Source organism: Centruroides sculpturatus, unplaced genomic scaffold, assembly GCF_000671375.1.
Source record: "Centruroides sculpturatus isolate CEXI.00-Female unplaced genomic scaffold, Cexi_2.0 scaffold12, whole genome shotgun sequence".
NCBI lineage: Eukaryota > Metazoa > Arthropoda > Arachnida > Scorpiones > Buthidae > Centruroides > Centruroides sculpturatus.
The window spans coordinates 492,002-513,166 of NW_019384438.1; the positions used below are offsets into that span (position 1 = coordinate 492,002).

At 29.5% G+C, this 21,165-nt stretch overlaps 2 protein-coding genes across 3 annotated transcripts in view; one reads left to right on the forward strand and one right to left on the reverse strand.

Moving 5' to 3' along the window:
- LOC111620049 (peptidyl-prolyl cis-trans isomerase CWC27 homolog) overlaps positions 1-4,241 on the forward strand; it is a 31,575-nt gene extending 27,334 nt beyond the window's left edge. Inside the window, exons 14-21 of the mRNA XM_023361892.1 lie at positions 2,127-2,219; positions 2,305-2,399; positions 2,481-2,550; positions 2,693-2,928; positions 2,996-3,090; positions 3,166-3,269; positions 3,358-3,509; positions 3,612-4,241. Coding sequence (XP_023217660.1) covers positions 2,127-2,219; positions 2,305-2,399; positions 2,481-2,550; positions 2,693-2,928; positions 2,996-3,090; positions 3,166-3,269; positions 3,358-3,509; positions 3,612-3,768 — 1,002 coding nt within the window. The 3' untranslated portion in view covers positions 3,769-4,241. The remainder of the gene's footprint in view (positions 1-2,126; positions 2,220-2,304; positions 2,400-2,480; positions 2,551-2,692; positions 2,929-2,995; positions 3,091-3,165; positions 3,270-3,357; positions 3,510-3,611) is intronic.
- A 131-nt stretch (positions 4,242-4,372) lies between these two features.
- LOC111620015 (paired mesoderm homeobox protein 1-like) lies at positions 4,373-20,184 on the reverse strand. 2 transcript variants are annotated; one of them, XM_023361854.1, is made up of 4 exons: positions 20,076-20,182; positions 19,893-19,988; positions 5,386-5,561; positions 4,373-5,175 (listed from the first exon to the last, which is right to left on the reverse strand). In XM_023361854.1, the coding sequence occupies exons 1-4, from the start codon at positions 20,119-20,121 to the stop codon at positions 4,822-4,824; spliced, it is 672 nt and encodes a 223-aa protein (XP_023217622.1). In that variant the 5' UTR covers positions 20,122-20,182; the 3' UTR covers positions 4,373-4,821. The 2 variants fall into 2 exon arrangements, with proteins under 2 accessions (XP_023217622.1, XP_023217621.1); XM_023361853.1 differs by having other exon boundaries at positions 19,893-20,184.
- Positions 20,185-21,165: the final 981 nt, after the last annotated feature.

A 21,165-nucleotide genomic window follows, 5' to 3' on the forward strand; every position in this document is an offset into this window, starting at 1 on the left:
GTTGTTACTTGAACGACTGAGTTATTAAGATTGTTGCTGACGTTTGATGTTAATGTTTCGTGACTGGAGAGAAGCCACGATTGTTGTAAGAAATTTTCAACTAAACGTAGAGGCCTATGTACAAAAATTTTGTTTTTTAATAAATAAGTTTAATTATTTTATAGATATGAAACTGTTTTATGAAAAATATAACTATAAAAGCTACGTTTATGAAGACATTTTTATCATATTCGCTTCGCTAGTTTTAAGGCATATTTATTACGTTTCATGACGTTTTTCGTGTATTTTTGTCCCTAATTTTGAAACAATAACTATTAAATTACATAAATAAAGGATTTTTAACTATTATAAAGATATTTCACAATTGTTAGACTTAAAAATTGAGGCCTATCAGTCAGATATTTGGCAAATTGAAAAACCCGAAAAATTCGATCAAACTAAGAATATGTGCCCTTAATTTCGTTATTATTTTCTGTAATTACAATTAATAATGGAACAAAGAAGAATTGAAGTATAAAAATCATTAAAAAAGAAGAATATTCCTTATTAAAAACGGCATCCATTTTCTATTAACTGGCCAGAACTGCAACCTTGGTTCGCTAAGGTCAAAGTTTATAGAGCGGTTAAAATGTCTCTCGTGCACTTACAAATGCGATATTATTTCAATTAAGCCGCCTTGTGTGACTTACACAAAGTCGGGTATCGTATGGGTCAAAGAAAAAGTTAAAAATCTTAAGATAATCCTATCTTCATCCTACTTAAATGGGTTTGGGAAAATTTCAGTAGACGAAGAAGATGAAGAACGGAGTGTATTGAAAGTTATTGATGATCGACTTCCTTCTAACCATCAATTTGGCTTTCTAGAGTTGTCAGGCTATTGACAAATTAAGTTTAAAGGAAGAGTTGTAACCCGATAAATCGATTATTCTTGAAATGTTTACGGAAAATCGCCATGCTTCGTGTCGATATCAGGCAATCTTTGACATTGACGGATACTGTATATAAATCAGAATATTTTCATTCTCTATCTATCTTACACGCATAAATAAATTTATTTTTAACGTATTTTGTCAGAATAATATATTTTAATCTTACAATAAATTANTTAGTTTTAGTAATTTCTTAATAATAACTAACTAGAATAAAGCATGTTATTTATGTTAAAATTAAAAGTTTCAATTGCACAAAAAGTTTGAAAATAAAGCCACAGACTAAACAGCAACAGCCTGCAAGATTTCCAGTTTTAATACCCAATGCTGATACTGGCTGGTATCGATACTTTTATGGTATCAGGATGACCCTACCTATAAGTGAGTGACTGAATATTGAAAAATTAATTCATATCAAATAGTTTATCTATTGGCATTAATTTATTTTCAGACTGACTCAGAATATGAAAATACACACATAATCAAACATGATATTTGATATATTGTAGTTTAGGAATTAAAATTTTCAGGGAGGCTTAATACTATTAGGATATTTAATGCAAAGAATACTAGATTAATTGGATAGCAAGGTTAAATATCAAACACTGAACACTTGTCTTGTCATATAATAATTATAATAACTAATTTTAATTTGGAAATGTAAATTGAATAGCATTTTAAAATGTGTACAACATAAAACTCACTTTTGAAAGGATAAATTGTTAAGTTATAGAAATCTCAACCTGCTTACATTCAAACAATTTGTACAAATATAACATATATAATTTAGCATTTATAAAAAAAAAAAAAAAACTTAGGAATTGTTTTTAATTACTGTATTGGTTTTTCTAAGCTGTTTTTGTAATACACAGAATATGATGATATGTTGATTATATCATCAATGCTTCTTTACAGCTTTCTTATGTAAAATACTTTATTTAATTGATAATTCCACTTTACAACAGGAAATATTTCTTCCTGTTTTATTACTGCATGTATTTGGAAAATAATAACTTCTCATTTCAGTAAAAATTTGTAATCATTATTTTATTATATATTGCATTTATTTGCATTTCTGTTTTATTAAATTTGTTAAAAGAAATTTAGCTTATTTAAACAATATTTAGAATAATTATCTAAAACTTTTTCATATTAAGATGATAATAATATATTACTAAATTTATTTAATAGGTAACTGGAAAAACATTATATAATATGTTAAAATTGGAAGAATCTCTTGTGGATAAAAATGAAAGACCATATTATCCTCATAAAATTATTGAAACAAAAGTAAATAATTTTTATTTTGCAAAGACTTTCAAACAGTACAAGTGTAAATAATAATCTTTATTTAATTGTTGGTTTTGTGTTTTAGATTTTATCAAATCCATTTAATGACATTGTTCCTAGAGAGAAAAAGCAAGTTGTTGTAGAAGTTGAAGAAAAACCAGTTAAATCAAAACCTTCAAAGTATTATATTTTATCATGATTTAATAAATCAGTAATTTTTCTGTAAAAATTAAAATATATATAGTATATTTAAATTTATAGAAATTTTAATTTATTATCATTTGGAGAAGAAGCAGAAGAAGAAGAAGCTGAGGATGATCTAGTTGCACAAGTAAAATGTTTATAGTATTAAAAAGCAGAAAACCTTATTTGTTATAAAAATAAACTTAAGCTTAATAAATTTAAAATAGTAATTGAAAAAAACTAGCATAAAGATACCAAACATGAATTTCATTAGCTGTATTTTTTTATAGGAATTTCGTGGAAAAAGCAAAAGTAGTCATGACCTTGCTAATGATCCTCATCTTAGTTCAATGCCAGCAGTAGTTGATGATGCCTCAAATGACAGCATTGAACTCGATACTAACACAGATAAAAACAAAGATGTAAATTCACTAGATAATATTCGCAAGAAACTTCAAAAAACTGTGAATTCTAAACCAATAGACGATACACCAAAATCACCTGAAAATGAAGAATATGAGAAGAGGTAATGTACAGTTTGATAAAATTTTTTGATATTTAGTATTTAAATAACAGATATGAGTTTATAATAGAAAAGAGATTAGAAGAGAAATTAAAAAATTAAAAAGAGAATTGAAGGAAGAAGACAAAAAAGTTGATAATGAAGAAGAAGAAATGGATACAGTTAGTAAGTTTTGAAATTTTTTAATATAATTTATTTATATATATCTTTAGATATTTACATAGTTTTAACTAAATTTAGAAAGAGAACCTACAGATAATGAACTTTTGGAAGCTTACCATAATGAATTAGACAAACGCAAAAAGATGAAGAAAATTCAAAAGCAAGGAAATCGGGAAGAAACGGTACAAAATTTTCTTTTTCCAATGTTATTAATTAATGTTTAATTTAATAATGAAAAGCTTAAAAATAATATATTTTTTTAATTATTAGACTTTAGCTTTACTTGCTAAATTTCAAGCCAGACTTAAAAGTGCTAATGAAGAAAATGCAGACAAAGATGATAAAGTTGAAGTTAAAGTTAATGTTGAAAGAAGTAATGATGATGATGACGACGATGATGATGATGGTGGTGGTGATGGATGGTTAGTAATACATAAAATATTCATAAATTAAGATTTCCCTAAAAACATAATTGAAAATAACCTTCATTCTGTATAAAACTTAAAATTATTTTATGGTTTAAGGCTACGTCATAAACTATATTTTGAAGACAAAGGACCAGTTTTAGCTAAAGATGCCAGTATAAAAACAGAAGATACATATGAAATATTTGATCCCAGAAATCCAATTAACCTAAGAAGAAGAGAAGCAAGTAAAAAAGCAATGAAGAAACATCATTAATTTTATAAATATTTAAATCTTTTACTAATATTCATAAACTTCAAGTATTTTTTACTTATGAATATTAGTATAAATTTTATATTAATATGCAGGGTGACCTAAAAATCAGTTAGCCGAGAAATATCTTAAGATTATTTTCAGATTAATAATGTTTTCAATGACTGAATCACAAACAACATTAAGTTGTTCCTAACTAGTTTTAATAGTTCTTTAAAATACATATACAGTATGTATAGATCTTGGTTGACTGATTTCTGAGCAACCCTGTATGTGTAACAAAATTGACATTTGTAAATATTTAAAGTTACCTTTCAATATATAGTATTTTGATACTACTAGATATGTTAAAGGTTTATAACTGTAAATTATCATTATCTTCATCTTTTATTGATTCATAGCATCTTAAAATTCATTGCAAAGAAATAATATAAGGTTATATTAATGTATATAAGTGTCTTAATTATTAACATGTAATTTTTAACAGGAACGTTGTATTTGAATAAAGTTTAATCTTAATTTAAATGTATAAAAAATGTTTTACCGTAACAATCGAATAATTAATGTTCATTAAGTTATACAACTAAAATTAATTAAATAGAACAAATCGGTTAAAGAGGTTTATTTTTCAATATTAAAAAAAGTAAAATCAAAAATAGAAAGAAATTAACAGTCTTTATTCCTAATTCACAGCACGTCAAGTAAGATAAGTTACATGACACATTTTGATTTGTTGTCGATTACCACCGTTTAGTATTCGTACTAATAAATGGAATCGATCAGAGACATTAAAAATTAAAAAAAAAAACTTTTTGATAGATCACAGTCGTCGTAGTAAACTCTTCTTCATTTGCAGCTTCAAGGATGATACACACGAGCGACAAAATTAAGGCGACAATAAGCGTTGACAGAATTAACCAATCATCTTTGCCGATTATCGACGTCAAAGCAGACGATTGATGAAAGTTGTCGACGTCATTGTGGTCTTAATTTTGTTTCAGGTGTGCATCGGCCTTTAGGCCTCTTCTAAAAGTTTTATCTCAGTTATTTATAAAATCACTGTGTTCCCATGTAAAGATTCTGTGCCGAACCATAATCCTGGTGGTGATAACGCACTTGATACTGTCCTTGAACAGGTGGTACTGTGACGTTACAGCTGGATGGTATAGAAGAACACGAAGAGTAACTTCCCACCTGTGCACCACTGGGTGATCCTAACATAGCACCGTATGACGAAGGAACTGCTTTCCACGGGCTCAAACAATGATTATTATTGGGTGCTGTGGGTCTCGGAGCTATGGGCTGTTCTATTAGCTGAGCCTCCTGAGGATTTCTATACGTTTGATTTCTTTGAGCGAGAATGCTTCGTTCATTACGTCTGAATTTTGCTCTTCGATTTTGAAACCATACCTTTAAAAAAAAGAAAAGAAAAAATGCATCCGTTAGAAGCTGTTTTTCGTTGGAAGAGAATAAACTAATTATTGAAACGGGAGACTGGTTCTTCCGTTAAAGAGGCACGCCTCATTTCAAACAACATCAGATGGCCATCCGAAGTCAGTGACACTTCAAGGGACGATCATTAGCCAATGATAGTTACTCGATGTTTTAACGCCCACTTACCTGAACTCTGCCCTCTGTGAGATTCACTTTACGAGCTAATTCCTCTCGCACATATGCGTCCGGGTAATGTGTCTTTTCGAAAACTCTCTCCAATGCACTCAGTTGATTGGCGGTAAATGTGGTGCGGTTTCGTCTAGGTTTCTTCCTTCTTTGATTTTCATCCTCTATAGATTCGTCTAACAATTGAAAAAATGTAATTTATTTCAAAAATATAAACGCTTTCCGATTCAAAAATTTGGAAAGAATATGGTTTTAATCCTAAATATTTGCAAGAAATACTGATTGATCCTAGCTTAAAAGTTACCCCACGCTTTCTAATTTGCTATATACCGAACTCTTTTGTGCTTAATTCTTAATATAGTACAAACTTTTAACGTAAGCCTTTGTTTTATGATTAAAATTACCTGCATACGTGCTGCTCTCTAAGTTCTGATTACTACACACCTACTAATAAACATTCATAAACTTAAAACGGAAATTCGGGCATATTGCAACAATTTAAATCGATTCTTCTCGATACAAAACTGTTTGGAAAAGAGATAAACGTCCTTGGAATATTAAAACTTATTTACAGTTTACGACAAAGCAATTCTAATCCCTGCCAAAATATATCTGGCAAACAATGCAAAATGGCTCAGATGCCAAAGTGATGAATAGATCCATTAAATGTGCGCCTAACTTTAAAAAGATACGACTCTCTTTATAAAAAAGCAAAAATAAATTAAAGCACTCATAAAAATAATGAACCTGTTATGCATAACTCAACTAGAGTCGCGAGATGCTAATGGACGAATTGTGCAACTGATGCAGGTGCGGATTTATTTACTCTGTTAATTTGTTAGATTGCAATTACTAAAAGTGTCCTTCGAAATCTTGCCTTTTAGCCTCATTTTACAGCTCTTTTTATTACTTAAAATATATTTTATAACTAGGTAAATATCACACTTGTTTACAGAACTGATGCGGATCTCTTGCAAGAAGATATTTATTCAGAAAAATATTTTTCTTTCAAAAAAGAATATCTCGTTACTAAATTATAAATTTGAGATTTAGAGCGCGTAACGTATTTAAGAATTTATTAAACATTACAGATTTTCCTAGAAAAAACAAGAATATGAAGACGTTACTCCGGGTATGATGGATAGGGATGCAGAAAAAAAACAAAAGAACTTTGACAGTATACAAATTTTAGCGCGAATATGTGGCCAAATGCCAACATCGGAATATTTTTTAAGTAGTTTAATCTGTTAAAATGATTTCTGTATAGTGATGTAATGTGTAAATTATACAGGAACTGTACGATAATAGTTTACTAATCGTGGAGTCGCGAATTAACCGATGGAGGAAACGATTAAAAAACCAAAAAAACACCTTTAAAATAATTTTAGAATCGTAGGTGTAAAGTTCTAGATGATGGTTGGCAACATTTATAACTATTTAAGGGCTCTTTTTCAGGCAACTGTCCCACCTGGTGTACGTATCTCCGACATTGTTGACTGATTGAATCTGTCACGGTCTGCGCGTGTGTGTACTATCCTCTGAAATAGGAGGGCGACAGAAAGTCATTTCCCATCTACTATGGTCTCTGATTGTAGATAACGAATCTGTCGTTAATGCTTTAACGACTGTGCGAAATTTGCGAAGAAAATGTCTTTCTCCAAAGCAATTTTAGAACCGGGAATCCAACAGTCGAAATGTCATTCCGTCGTAGCAAAATGGCTGCTATGTTCTAGATTAAAGGCGAAAGACGTTACGTTAAAGAAAAGAACGAACCGACAATTGACGTGAAGTTTATTCTGAGAGGTGTTTCAAAGCGTTACATATGTTCGCTATCTCTGACATCTTAATTAATTGTGAGTCAGGTAGATATATGTTAGTGTTCTACGAAAAACTTAGCTTACTATCGGTCAATCTCGCAGGAATTTGTCCTATATTAAGGCAGATTTAATTAGATTTTTAAACGAGTTACTAATTAAAATTAATAGAAAAATATTTTAGATTATGATAATGAAGTTATTTCGATAGTTTACAACGAAATGGGCCAAAAGTTTGACGAGGAAACATCGTTTCGTATGTTAGCGCCGGTTATTTTGAAGTAATTGCTATTAACAACTGAAAAAAAATGGTGCGAATAACAATTTTACGCAAATTTTCATCGATTTTCTAGAAAAAGAAGTCAGATTAAACTAGTTTTATTAGCGAAAATCGGTTTATTTAGCCAAATTTTCCTTATTAAATGCAGCTATTCCGCATAACAAAGCGTTAAATTGATTACTGTTGAAGCTTCCTCTGTATTTAAAAATGTGTATTTAATGATGAAACAATTAGCATGTATGAATATGTTTATTAAATTAGAAAACAAATAAATAAATTGGAATTTCTAGTCCCTTAGTAGCCTATCAGTTTTCTGCATAGGCTACGAGATTTCGCATTTCTTTTTAAAGTCGTTTGCAGTTATCACGAGTTATTTCGAGCTGCATTTACAAGAATCGTTCGGAATATTCAGCTTTAATTATGTTCTCAGAAATAGGCCCTATCACAGGGAGGAAATTTGGCTCGAGCCTCACATTTACTAGGCCTCAACATTTGCTACAAATTAATCACTGCATTATATTTCTTGTTTTTTAAGAAGAAAACACCCGTTATGTGTTTTGTCAAATATTATTATTTTAAAGAAAATAATTTTTTTGTTAGTACGCTGGGCCTCAAAATGTTAAGTGGCACTTGATCTCTAGAGATCCTATTTAGAAAAATTCTCATGGATTCATAATAAAGGAATAAAGATTAGGCCTGAATATGATTTTAAAAACTTTAATGGGTTTTCATTATTAATATAGTCTATATATAAAGGCCTCATTAACGCGTAGGCATGCTCAGCCATGGCAGTGCCTCGTCTTCTTAGCTGCCTGTTTTCGCTGCTCTGTACTAATGCTTTTGTTCTGTATCAGTATAATGCCTCTACAAGAATTGGGCCAGGGCCTCTTAAAAAACCCCTATTATGTATTAAAATGAATGAAAATGTTAAGAATGAAGAGCAAATGTGTAGCTCTGTAATGATACTGTCTTCGAATTATTGCCAACTTTAGTACTTGTGTTAACGAGGCAAATAAAATCGGGCCTTCGACACGCTTAATTCAATTAACTTTTAGTCTAATTGTTACGTAAGCGTGCCCTATATTTACGTTTAAATGTATAATATAAGGCCTTGAATAAAAAATTTAACATTTTATGAATTTTATACTTTCTTTTCTTATTAAATTTTCATTTAATTAAGTTATCTTGCAATACCTATGTATAGTTTGAAAGTACAGTACATCCAGTGCTTTTAATTAATTGTTAAAAATGAATTGATAAAATTAATTTGATTTTATAAAGCATTCTTTAGATTTACTTAATAAAATAGGTCTCTATTCTAATAAAGTTAATTTTAAAAAATTATCGTGAAGAACTGAATTGAAAATAATTATAAATATCTGTAAATCAGGCCTGAGATATGTGAAATGGGGTCCGGATCACTCAATGTGAGGCCTCTTCGGTTTATGAGATACGGCAGCGTAATACTTGGGCAATTTAGCAACGAGAGGCGTTGTCTGCGAGAAATTGGTCCCTATTTAGGCGTTAGACACGCGAAGAAAATCCGATAATTTCACGTGCCTAGCCTGTTAGCGGGGTGCGAACCCGCGACAAACTACCAGTGTCCAATAGTTTTATCCACTCGGGAATGGTGGGCCTTCCTCTCGGAAAGCCATAAAAATGTACGAATGAAATGAATAAAAAGAAATTATTCATAACTTATCGAACAAACTTTAATTTATATCATCTTTTTAATATAAAACAATTTGGAGGCCTCTCTGTGTCAGGGACCGGCGTAAATTGCCTTATTGAGTCTATATATCTGAGCTTTAAGAGAATATACCCCCATTGCGTGTCGCTACTTTTCACTTTTAAACTAAATTATAAGTTTGTTTGTTTGTATACGAAACGCGACACGTGGCCGAATGCCTCCACGGAGGTCTTTCTATGGGAAACTGGCCTCTATTTAAGTGTTACAGTAGTGAATAGGACCCGGGAAAGTCCACATGGCCAGCCCGTTGGTGAGGCGCGAACCTACGACCAACTACCAGTGGTTTTTTGGCCACTGTTGGGCCTACATTACAAGACATTAAAATTATTTATACAATATTTTATAAGATATAGATCGTTTCAAAGCTAAATTGTTTACAACTTTTTTAAAGTTCGAGATTAGCGTATATAATGGAATCCAACAAAAGTTTTCGCGCAAAATTCGCCATCTTTATATGAAAACTATAAAATCTATGGCGATTAATGGAGTTTAAACGTCCAATGACCCATTTTGACACCGTTTAAACTCTATTAATTCGTTATATGTTTTAATCAATACAGGATACCCCGAAAATCAGTTAATCGGTCGTCCACGATTCAGATTGGAGTGAGATCAGAACAAGCCTGTTATAACCGGTCTTAGGAATATATCTCGGGTTAACTGACTTTTGGACTATTCTTTAATGACTAAGAGGAACTTTTAGCATTAAAAATTTCGCGTTGGTTTCTAAGTTTGGAAGTTTAACTACTTATGTAGGAAGAGACGATGCGAAACAAGCTCATTGACTTCCCAAAATATTATTTTATTTACTAAAATTCCCGTTCTAAGTTTAAAATTGTAAAAATACGTTCAACTGTTTATTAGTTTTACTCTCGAGTTATATTTATATTCGGAATTGTCCTCTCTGATCTACAAACAAATTGCATTACTTAAACATTAACCTCTGAATTGGACAAGAGTCAAACTTGCAAAAAATGAATTTGTTAATACAGGAACCTCGAAACTATATTCAATAATTGTTAATCTGAACATATTTCTACATAAATATTCAATTTGGTATGTGTTTTCTCTGATTTTCAACATTATAAATGGGTTTTAGTAAGCGAACTGAGTTACCATCTTGAAGCATTTTAGCTCTCAAGATAATATATAGCAAGTACAGTACAGTACACTTAGATCTATAACGTATACTGTATGTAAAGGTGTGTAATGTAGATTATAGATTACAGGGCCTCATAAACACGGGCATAACCCGGCCTTAGCCGGAGTCTTCGCTAAAATTCTTTGAACCTCATCTAATTGCTCATTATACCAATATTTTTATTCTGTATCTGCATCCGCGTAATACCTGTAAGGAAATTGTCAGGAGGCCTCAGAATTGTTTAACTGGCCCTGTTTATAATGTGAATTGTAAATAAATGTAGATTTTTACTTAAAATTCTCAATAAAAGACTCAGATTTTTCAGAAAACTATCAGAATATTTTCATTCTCTATCTATCTTACACGCATAAATAAATTTATTTTTAACGTATTTTGTCAGAATAATATATTTTAATCTTACAATAAATTAACAATTAGAGATTAATTCATATAATAAATACTTAACTGTAAATAAAGGACTAAAATTGAAACTAAAGTAGAATATCACAAACCTCTGAACAACGGTAACTGACGAGAACATAAAAAGTGTCCGCTGTTTGGGAATTTATTTTGTATGGATTTCAAAAAAGAAATGTTCCTGAAAAAACGGCCGCTTTTTACAGGTGGACGTTCTTACAGGTACAGGTACATTTCAGATTTGGCGAAGAAACAAAAAAAATTTATTGTTTTCATTAGATAAAATCGATTTAAAAAAGATTGTAAATGGAGTCTAATTGTTTGATAATTACTAATGTACAAAATTCAAACAACTGAATGAAAATGATTGCTTAATATTGTTCTCTTGTGAGCCTGAGTGACATGAGGTGAGGCCCAGAAAGTAACACAAAAGAGCTCATCCTCTTTAAAAACCATAAAAGTATATGAATATAATGAATTAAGCAAATAAAAAAGAATGTTTTTAAACCATTTTTATACCATTTTTTAAGATAAAAGATTAAATTTTGGGCTTTTGTGTTCAGATTCGGTCAAAGTGCTCTACTGATGTCCTTTCGCTCTGTATTTTAAACAATTATTTAGAATAATTAATTATTTTATGTTTATTCTAAATAAATTATAATATATTATCGATTATTTTATTAAATTGTTGTTATGAGAAGTCAATTACAAAGAGAAAATTAAGGTTTTATTATAGAAAAGTTAATTTTATATCCTAATTTATACGATAACTTGATATTTTAATTCAATTACGAGTATCTTATACAGGACTATTCTAATAACAATATAATTAATAAAATTTAATTATATTTTGAATTTCTTTGAATATTCGACAAAGAACTTCGTTTCTATAATTAAGATGAAGCTAAGTTGGTTTATTGAAGAAATACAAGACCCTTTCAGGATTCTATGGTAGAATCTTCAAATGATTCTCATATTCCTTTATTAACACAACCAATGCTGGACTTAGACTTGTTGTGATCCTAAATTATAACATACAACAGGCCCTTTCCCTTTATCACATAATGATACGTTTAAAAATGTGAGGCCCTAATCTATAGACTCATAACGCGGGCCCTAAGTTGCAGCTTGTTTAGCGTGCAAATCCGATCCTGAAGTTTCGTTGTTTGAATGTATGTTGCATTAGTTTAATTAAATTAGGCTTCAATGACACCTAATATGTGCTCTGTTATTATTTTACAATTGAAATTTTTAAATTAAATCATATATTTTGTATTGTTAAAGTTATCTATAACCTTTCTTTCCAAAGATTTGTAGAGTGATCATACTTTCTGATAATAAATTATAAATAGGTGATATTTAAAAAAAAAAAAAAAAAAAAAAAAAAAAATTTAAGATTTCANGATGTTGTTACTTGAACGACTGAGTTATTAAGATTGTTGCTGACGTTTGATGTTAATGTTTCGTGACTGGAGAGAAGCCACGATTGTTGTAAGAAATTTTCAACTAAACGTAGAGGCCTATGTACAAAAATTTTGTTTTTTAATAAATAAGTTTAATTATTTTATAGATATGAAACTGTTTTATGAAAAATATAACTATAAAAGCTACGTTTATGAAGACATTTTTATCATATTCGCTTCGCTAGTTTTAAGGCATATTTATTACGTTTCATGACGTTTTTCGTGTATTTTTGTCCCTAATTTTGAAACAATAACTATTAAATTACATAAATAAAGGATTTTTAACTATTATAAAGATATTTCACAATTGTTAGACTTAAAAATTGAGGCCTATCAGTCAGATATTTGGCAAATTGAAAAACCCGAAAAATTCGATCAAACTAAGAATATGTGCCCTTAATTTCGTTATTATTTTCTGTAATTACAATTAATAATGGAATAAAGAAGAATTGAAGTATAAAAATCATTAAAAAAGAAGAATATTCCTTATTAAAAACGGCATCCATTTTCTATTAACTGGCCAGAACTGCAACCTTGGTTCGCTAAGGTCAAAGTTTATAGAGCGGTTAAAATGTCTCTCGTGCACTTACAAATGCGATATTATTTCAATTAAGCCGCCTTGTGTGACTTACACAAAGTCGGGTATCGTATGGGTCAAAGAAAAAGTTAAAAATCTTAAGATAATCCTATCTTCATCCTACTTAAATGGGTTTGGGAAAATTTCAGTAGACGAAGAAGATGAAGAACGGAGTGTATTGAAAGTTATTGATGATCGACTTCCTTCTAACCATCAATTTGGCTTTCTAGAGTTGTCAGGCTATTGACAAATTAAGTTTAAAGGAAGAGTTGTAACCCGATAAATCGATTATTCTTGAAATGTTTACGGAAAATCGCCATGCTTCGTGTCGATATCAGGCAATCTTTGACATTGACGGATACTGTATATAAATAAACGTAGAAAGTTTGTATAAATATTTTAATTGCTCGAATATAAATTGAAAAATATTATTTAATAATGTTAAATGAATAAACTCTTTAAAGAAAATTTATGTATAATAAATATATAAGATGTAAGAGTCCTTAACTTATACTTTGTATGTACCGGTACAGCACAGTAAGGGCTCTTATTGTATATACAGTAGCTTCATACTTTTATTATTGTTAACAAAAGTAGCCTTTGTAAGTAAATTTAGATAGAAAGACCAAAATTTTGAGGCCTCCTAAATCTAGAGTTGTCTATTATGACATGAAAGTGATGAAGACGTTCATTTGTAATTCGCTAGGGCCTATCATGCCTCTTTCAGATCTGAGTGTAAGCCTACAAATTTAATAATTTTACAAAGTAAACCCATGATTTAATTATTTAAATGTATTTATTTATGTAAAAAATGTTAACTTTTTTATTAATTGCATCTTTAAATATAATTAAGAGTACTATTAAGCTTTTTGTAACCTATGTTTTATATGATTATCAGCTTATAAGCTGATATTCATATAGGCTAAAATAAAGGTAATTAAGTAATTTCGATTTGAAATTTAGTTTAAAAAAATAAAAAAATTTCTTTTATTATATAATCACAAACGGATAATTTAATAATTTTAGCGCTTATAAACATTAAAATTATTAAATTTGTAGGCTTACACTCAGATCTGAAAGAGGCATGATAGGCCCTAGCGAATTACAAATGAACGTCTTCATCACTTTCATGTCATAATAGACAACTCTAGATTTAGGAGGCCTCAAATTTTTGCGGGTCTTTCTATATAGGTTTACTTAAATAGGCTACTTTTTAAATAATAATAAAAGTATGAAGTTACTGTATATATTGTAGGCTTATATTTCATTCGCCTATACTTAAGCACTTTCTGATTATTCTGATGCAGAATTTACATCATATATTTCTTAAAGAGTATGAAGAATCTTTGGATATGGTTCTTAAGATTGTATATATAACAGTTTTAAATCATTTAAATTTAATTAATATGTATGAAATTTCCCCACTGTTCTTAGCAGTTAAGTAGAAGCAGGATTTTTAGGATGTAGAGAGAGGCCCAAGTCATTTGTCTGTTTGAGGCCTCCCCAGTATATTTTAATAAAAAGCAAAATAGCTTTAAAATTAATAAAATTCAACAAAATATATAGGTTTTTCCCCTCTTAATACACAAGAAATACACTGGAGCGAATCATTTGAAAATACTTTAAAAATTCACCAAGAAATTTAATTTAGGCCTAATTAGAAACATTATAACAATATATTTACACAATTACATACTCCAATATTACAGTATATTAATAATAAACTTTAAAATTTCTGAGATAAACCTTTAATCCCTTATGTAAGCGCCTATTTATAAGCCTTGATATGTCTTAAAAATAGAATTTCAAGTTAAAAATCTTTATAAAAGTTAAAAAAAAATCTACTTATTAATATTGTTTTCGTTCGAATTTTTATATTTTGTATCAAAATTAGAGCTCAATTTGTAGCGAAGAAAGAATTGGCGCCGTCTTATTCATGCGTATAATCGAGACCATATTGTGCTTAGACATGGATAAACAAAGTCCACAGTTTCCTTACAGATAATATTGATATCGTGGATAAATATGTAAATAATCTAAATTTAGAAACATAAGCTTATGAAGTGGTGTTTACAGAGTGGTTTTACATAATTCAAAGAATAAACTCCACTAAAAATATTTTTAAAAAGCATGCAAATTGTTGTAAATATGGTGGTTAAATAGTAATTAAACACTTGTACAAGCTAATGAATTGGATTATTCATTTACTTTATACATAATTTAATTTGTAAATTATGTTATCTTTTAGCTTATTGAATCTAATTATCACTTAATAAATCCTATAGTAAATAATCTATGATTTTTAAGCTAGGATTTAAATTATAAACCAGAGAATCATCAATTTCAAAGTATATTTTTTCGGATTTGTCGATTATATTTCCAAAATCTTAATAAATCTATAAAGATTAATATCAAATGTTATTTTAAGGTTTAAATTTTTTTTCTTTAAGATAAATTCATTATATTAAATATTTCGTTGGCCGTTTAAAGGTATACTTTGGGGAAAATATGGATCACTAACTGTAACATATGAGACCCTTCATCATTCACTAAAACAGTGAAAAGTTTAAAGAACCTTCTTAAGAAAAGTTTAATTTAAAAAAACATCAAGCTATAAATAATAAGAATGAAGCCCTAAGCTGTACTGAATTTACACAAAAACTATGTGTAAATCCGGCCTTGGGCCTACTAATCCTTTATCTCTTTCTTTTGATAACTTAATAAATTCTTAAATTGTTTACAAATGGAAAAAGAAATTTTTGTGAATTAATTAATTTAAAAATTTATCATTTTTGATAAACTTACAAACAATTTGATTATTATAGAGGAATTTTGTCTTGGACATGAACCTAAAGGTTTAAGAGCTATACATTTTCATGGTTGGTTTTACACATAATCTAAATAACCTCTACCTTAGGACCTCGTGTTGAGTCTACAGGCTTAGGGCCTTACATTTTCACACATTTCAGTATTTGGTGGACGAGAAGGGTCTGTTTTATATTACAACTTAAGGTCACAACAAGTCTAGTTCAACTCTGTACTGTACATTTGCGATTAACATTTTTATCTTTCTTGCTTTAAAATAACGATCTGAAATACAAATTTTCTTAACTTAAATTCGTTTATATTTATCTCTTAATAAAATAATAGAAAAATTTCTTTCAAATTTTTAATTATTTATCTTCCAGAGCGTTTAACCAGCAGACAGATCAAACGAAATAATAAGACTAAATATCAATATAAGAATTTATATTTATCAAAAAATATATTATATAATTTATATTTTTATAAGTAATTTTATAAAATAATTGCATTTTTTATATGTATTGTACAGTATTTTGCAATATCCTTTACAAAGGGAATATATGTCTGTGATCATTAGTCTATAAAATTAGACTAAAGTACAAATACTGCATTTGGCCTATTATTTGAACTTTGTTTGTACAGATATTATCTTTTAGATTATATCTGTACAAATAATACATTTTATCAACTCTGTTTTATTTGTATATCCTTTTTAAGTTATATCTGTACTGTACAAATAGAATAAATACTTGTAATCTACTAGACTTAAATGCTTGTTTAAAATGATTAGGGCCTGAAAATAATATATTGATTATTTAATTATCTTAATTGAGTTTAATGCCATTATTTAACAGTAACAATATTATTAACTTAATCATTGCTAAGCTAATCAGATAATTATTAAATGAATAAATCTAATTGTATAGTTAATGATGTTCATTATTTAACGGTAATTCCTACGTAGTACTTAATGATAATTAAACACATTTGATGATGTCTTGAACTAAATTAGCTAAACTAGTGTTGTCGTTTTCGTAATTAATTTTATTAGATGAAATTACCTACAAATTTACGAGCTGTTAATAACTAATATAAGATTATATAAAATTAACCTTATTGTACCCGTTTTCTATTTATTTCGATACTTTACATTACAAGTATTTTAAAAATTTAGCAATAATTCCCCTAAAACTAGAATAAATGAATGAATATATTAACTTAGAATAATCTATAGAATATGGCGTGTAGGATTTACGAATATAGAGTATATATTAGAATACAGAATATAGAATATATAGAATAGAGAAAATAATATCAGTGGCGTGTTATCCTATGGGCAAAAAGAGCAATTGTCTGGGGGGGGCCCGCCAACTGGACCTTCCCCAGGCAATTGCTCTTTTTCCTGAGCTCTCGCCAATAGGGCTGCCAAATCAATCTTTTATAAGAAAATATTTCCCCACAACATTCCCCCGAAGAAAAATATTTAAAGTCAACACTGTACTGTACATGGAGCCCCCTAATTCAAATTCACCTGGGCATAACATGCCACTGAATATAGAATATAGAATGCAGTCTATAACAAATAGGATGCAGAAAAGAACACAGATTATCTATAGAGTATATATAACAGAATCTCGTTTTAGATTTTATTGTTTAAACAATTCTTAACGATTCTACAGTTGTAATTGTTTACCGGGGCAACCGATTCTTCAGTCTACACTTAAAATGAATGCATTTTTAATGGGTCTTTTGTTGTCAAATCACCGGGCGGTCGTCACTTCGTTTGACAAGTTCCATTTTGTTTTATTCTTAGAAGAATATATATATTTAAATTGCTAAAAAGTTTAAATATACTACAAAAATAAATAAGGTTATTGATTAATAATATAAAATCTGATTATTAATTTGAATTGACAAATATAATAATATATAATTTACTTAGAGTATCGAAAGAGTTAAACAAATAAATAAATACATAAAATTTTCTAAAATAAACTGTTTTGTAGAGATAATTCTTGTTGCCAAACATCAACCTCAGTTATCTTTAGAACTTCAATAACAGTAGGATACAGTCGATTGCGCTCAGAGAATGTAAAAGCAATCGACTGTATCGTATCTTTGTTGAAAGTGTCATAAATCACATAAAGTGATGCTTACAACACAATTAATAAACTATTTAACAAGTAGTTTTATCCATTAATTTATATTAATACGCTTAGGAATTAAATCTAATTGAAATTATAAAAGTTATTATATTTGGAATATTTTACAAAATCCAAGAATTTTTAGATTCTGGTTGTTAGGAAAAGTTAAAAAGCCGTGACGACAACACGTGGCATAGGCCCAGATGGTTCTCATCACCAACGAAATAGACTTAACTTCGGTTCAAAATGATAAGAAATTCTTATCTATACAATGAAAGGAGTCATTGAAATATTAATAATTTATCCTTAATTTTATATAAAGTATAATTAAGAAAACTTATCCCTCTTGTGGTACTTTAAAAAATATATATATTTTTTTATATATATATAAAGGAGAATGCGATTTTTTCTGAATTTTCGCTCTCGTTTTTGATTGACAATGGGACGAAAATAAATCCTAACTATTGGAATTTCGACGAACATTAGCGCCTGTTACATTAGATCCTATAAGTGTATGAGGCCTAAATATAGAGGTGAGAATTTCCGGTGCGAAAATACTAATATCAAGTTACTGCCTCCGAGAAATCATAATTGGCCATTGGGAGAACTTCATTTAAACTTAATCATTGCGACTCGACAGCGGTTGGATCGTAATTACAATGGACACAAATAAAAAGAAATGCAATTTATGTTCAATATTATACGTTATCTAATATGAGAAAATGTACAAGATGTAATTTAAAACTTAACCGAACTGATGGTTAATTTATTTATTTTATTTATTTTTCAATTTTTATGCCTTAAAACTTCAAAATTTGGCATTTTTGACGATTAATAATGAGTCAAAAATCTTGATTTTGCTTTAAAAATTTTTATATTTTTATGGATAAACTTTTCAATTAAGTGATCACAATTTAGAATTTTGATATTTAAATACACTTTCCAAGAAATTAATTGATCTTAAAACTAAGACTTTGCTCCTTGATTCATAAAGAAATCAGCTGAATTTTATGATTAATATCATTTTCTATATTAATTAAATATGAGAAAAAGTCTAAAATATCAAAATTATTGGTGTATTATTGGATACAAATATAAAAATCTCACTCGAATTTATCAGCTGCAATAATATTCGTATCATTCTGTAGGTAGAAATGGAAGAAAATCTAAGATTACAAACACCCTTCAAAGAAAATAAATTGGTTTACAACTTTAACAATTTTTTATAATCTATTAATCTATTATAGACCTCTATGTGACCTCATAAAAGGAACGGTACAGAGTTCAAAGTTGAAAACGGCATGGTAATCATTGTAAGAATGAAACTCAATTAAATCTAGATGAAAATATAAATTTAAACAATTCTACCTTGTATTTTACATTTTAAAAATCACGTATGTGTGTATAGTATGTCCCAAATCAAACACCACTTCTAGACACGGGCATTAATCTAAAGATTGGGTCTGTCACATAAAAATGAAAGATTGCAATCTTAATTTTGTAATTATTTAATTCGGAATCACAATTTACTTATTCTTCATTCTTCAATTTATTTTTGACGATTGAAATAATAAAAATAAAAAGTGGTCTATCAGCTTATATTCTAAAGGTCTTGGTATTTGTGTAAAGTATAATTAAAATATTGAAATTCGTTTCACATACAGGCTTTAGAGTGTAGGATTATGGCCCTTTGTGTATAAAATAAGAAAATTACCAGTAGTTAGCCCTCAAAAGTAGAGTTCAGTACTTAAAGCTTTGTACATTTACCATTAAGACATGAAAATTCATGTTCGGATTTGTTATGGTAGAAAAGTAAACTTAGTAAATGTATGATAAACATATTGTTGAGGGAATAAAAATAGAAAAAAATAAACGAAAAATAGAACTGTTCCACTTGTTTTAACATTATTTACTCTATCCTGTGTTGTGGATGTTGAAGGAGGTGATTTATAGTATTTTCAGATCGTCTCACTCAGCTTGTACTTTTCCCCAACCGACAACACTAACTCGATCCCTACTTGTGTTTCAACAGATGTAGATTTCAAAAAGAAAAAGAATAGAATAGGATACGTTTAACAAATTTAATATATATTAAATAATAATTATGAAAACTTACCTTCGCTGCGTTGTCCATCAGAACTCTGTCCCTGTGGACTGTGTCCTTCAGAATTTGATATTTTATATTCGCAGTTATTATTGGCCGATATATCTTCTAAATTAAGTAAACGACTAACCATGAAACCTTTATTATTTTGGCTACAATTGTTATAATTGTTAGTCCTATCTTCGTAAATGATACCTCTGCATAATTCTCTTGTAGATACACTCATCACGTCATAGTCCATGTTGTCAAAATGATTATTGTGCCTCGTTGACTCGTTATACGTTCGAGCTGTAGGATGCACCCTTGCTGTTCTGAACCAATCATACGCGTTCCCAGATGTTGTGGTACACTTCGAGTGAGCTGAAGTAGCTTAGTGTAGCGACTCGTGTCGTATGCCCAAGGGTACAATTTCAAATGCCCTTTTCGGCTAATGTTAACTTTTATATCGTTTTAAACACAGATGTCCGTTTCGAGATCTCCTTCCCACAAAACCCAATCATGGCAACCGAGCTGAATTTTACTAATATACAGGGGTAGAGCGAGGATTAAAAAAAAAAAATTCAAGCTATTTACGACAACTATCTATCGGATACACCGATAATTAATACTCTGATAATCTCTTGAGGTTTATAAATTTCTCGGAACGGCCTCGCCCCTATTTAAAATCTAAACCATTAAAACCCTATCAAGCCACGTGATTTCTACGAATCTAGATTTGGGGGGAAGATGTGTGTGACAATTCATTAACAAATGAGTAGAGAGAGTCTTTGCTATATCGTGGAGTGGGATGGGGGAAAGAGTAGCATGTGGTGGACGTCGCCAGGGTGTCGGGCTACCCCTGGGTTCAGATGTCAGGGATGGAGGTTGTCAGGGGTACAACCAAAATTGTCTCGGGACCAGGGTCAGTCCCCTATAAAGCCGGCCGACAGAGATAACAGGCAGGATAATTAAGGAGGCAATGACACCCCCAGAATGGCAGTTTCATTCATTTTTAAGTCTTCTGGACTGTGTTAGTTTGTTCGTGTTGGGCGGTTGTACTTAAAAAGGGACTGTCGGAAGTTTCTGTTACTCAACTAAAAAAAATCCAAAAGCGATTAAAGTCACCGCGACTTCATTTACTGTTTACGTAACTTCATTACGTTCGTGATTATTATTTTTTTAAAATAAATTTATTAACATTGTTTACCGCTTAAATCTGTATAAGTTCAATTAAATTTAAAAATATTCCTTCATTAAAATAAATACAAAACATTCATTTACAGATGTACAGATTGTAAAATATCTA

Coding starts and splice junctions, on each gene's coding strand:
- LOC111620015 (XM_023361853.1), bottom strand. CDS start 20,121: ATGGACTATGACGTGATGAGTGTATCTACAAGAGAATTATGCAGAGGT. Junction 5,562..19,892: donor TGATGGACAACGCAGCGAAG/GTAAGTTTTCAT, acceptor TTCAATTGTTAG/ACGAATCTATAGAGGATGAA. Junction 5,176..5,385: donor TCACAGAGGGCAGAGTTCAG/GTAAGTGGGCGT, acceptor TTTTTTTTAAAG/GTATGGTTTCAAAATCGAAG.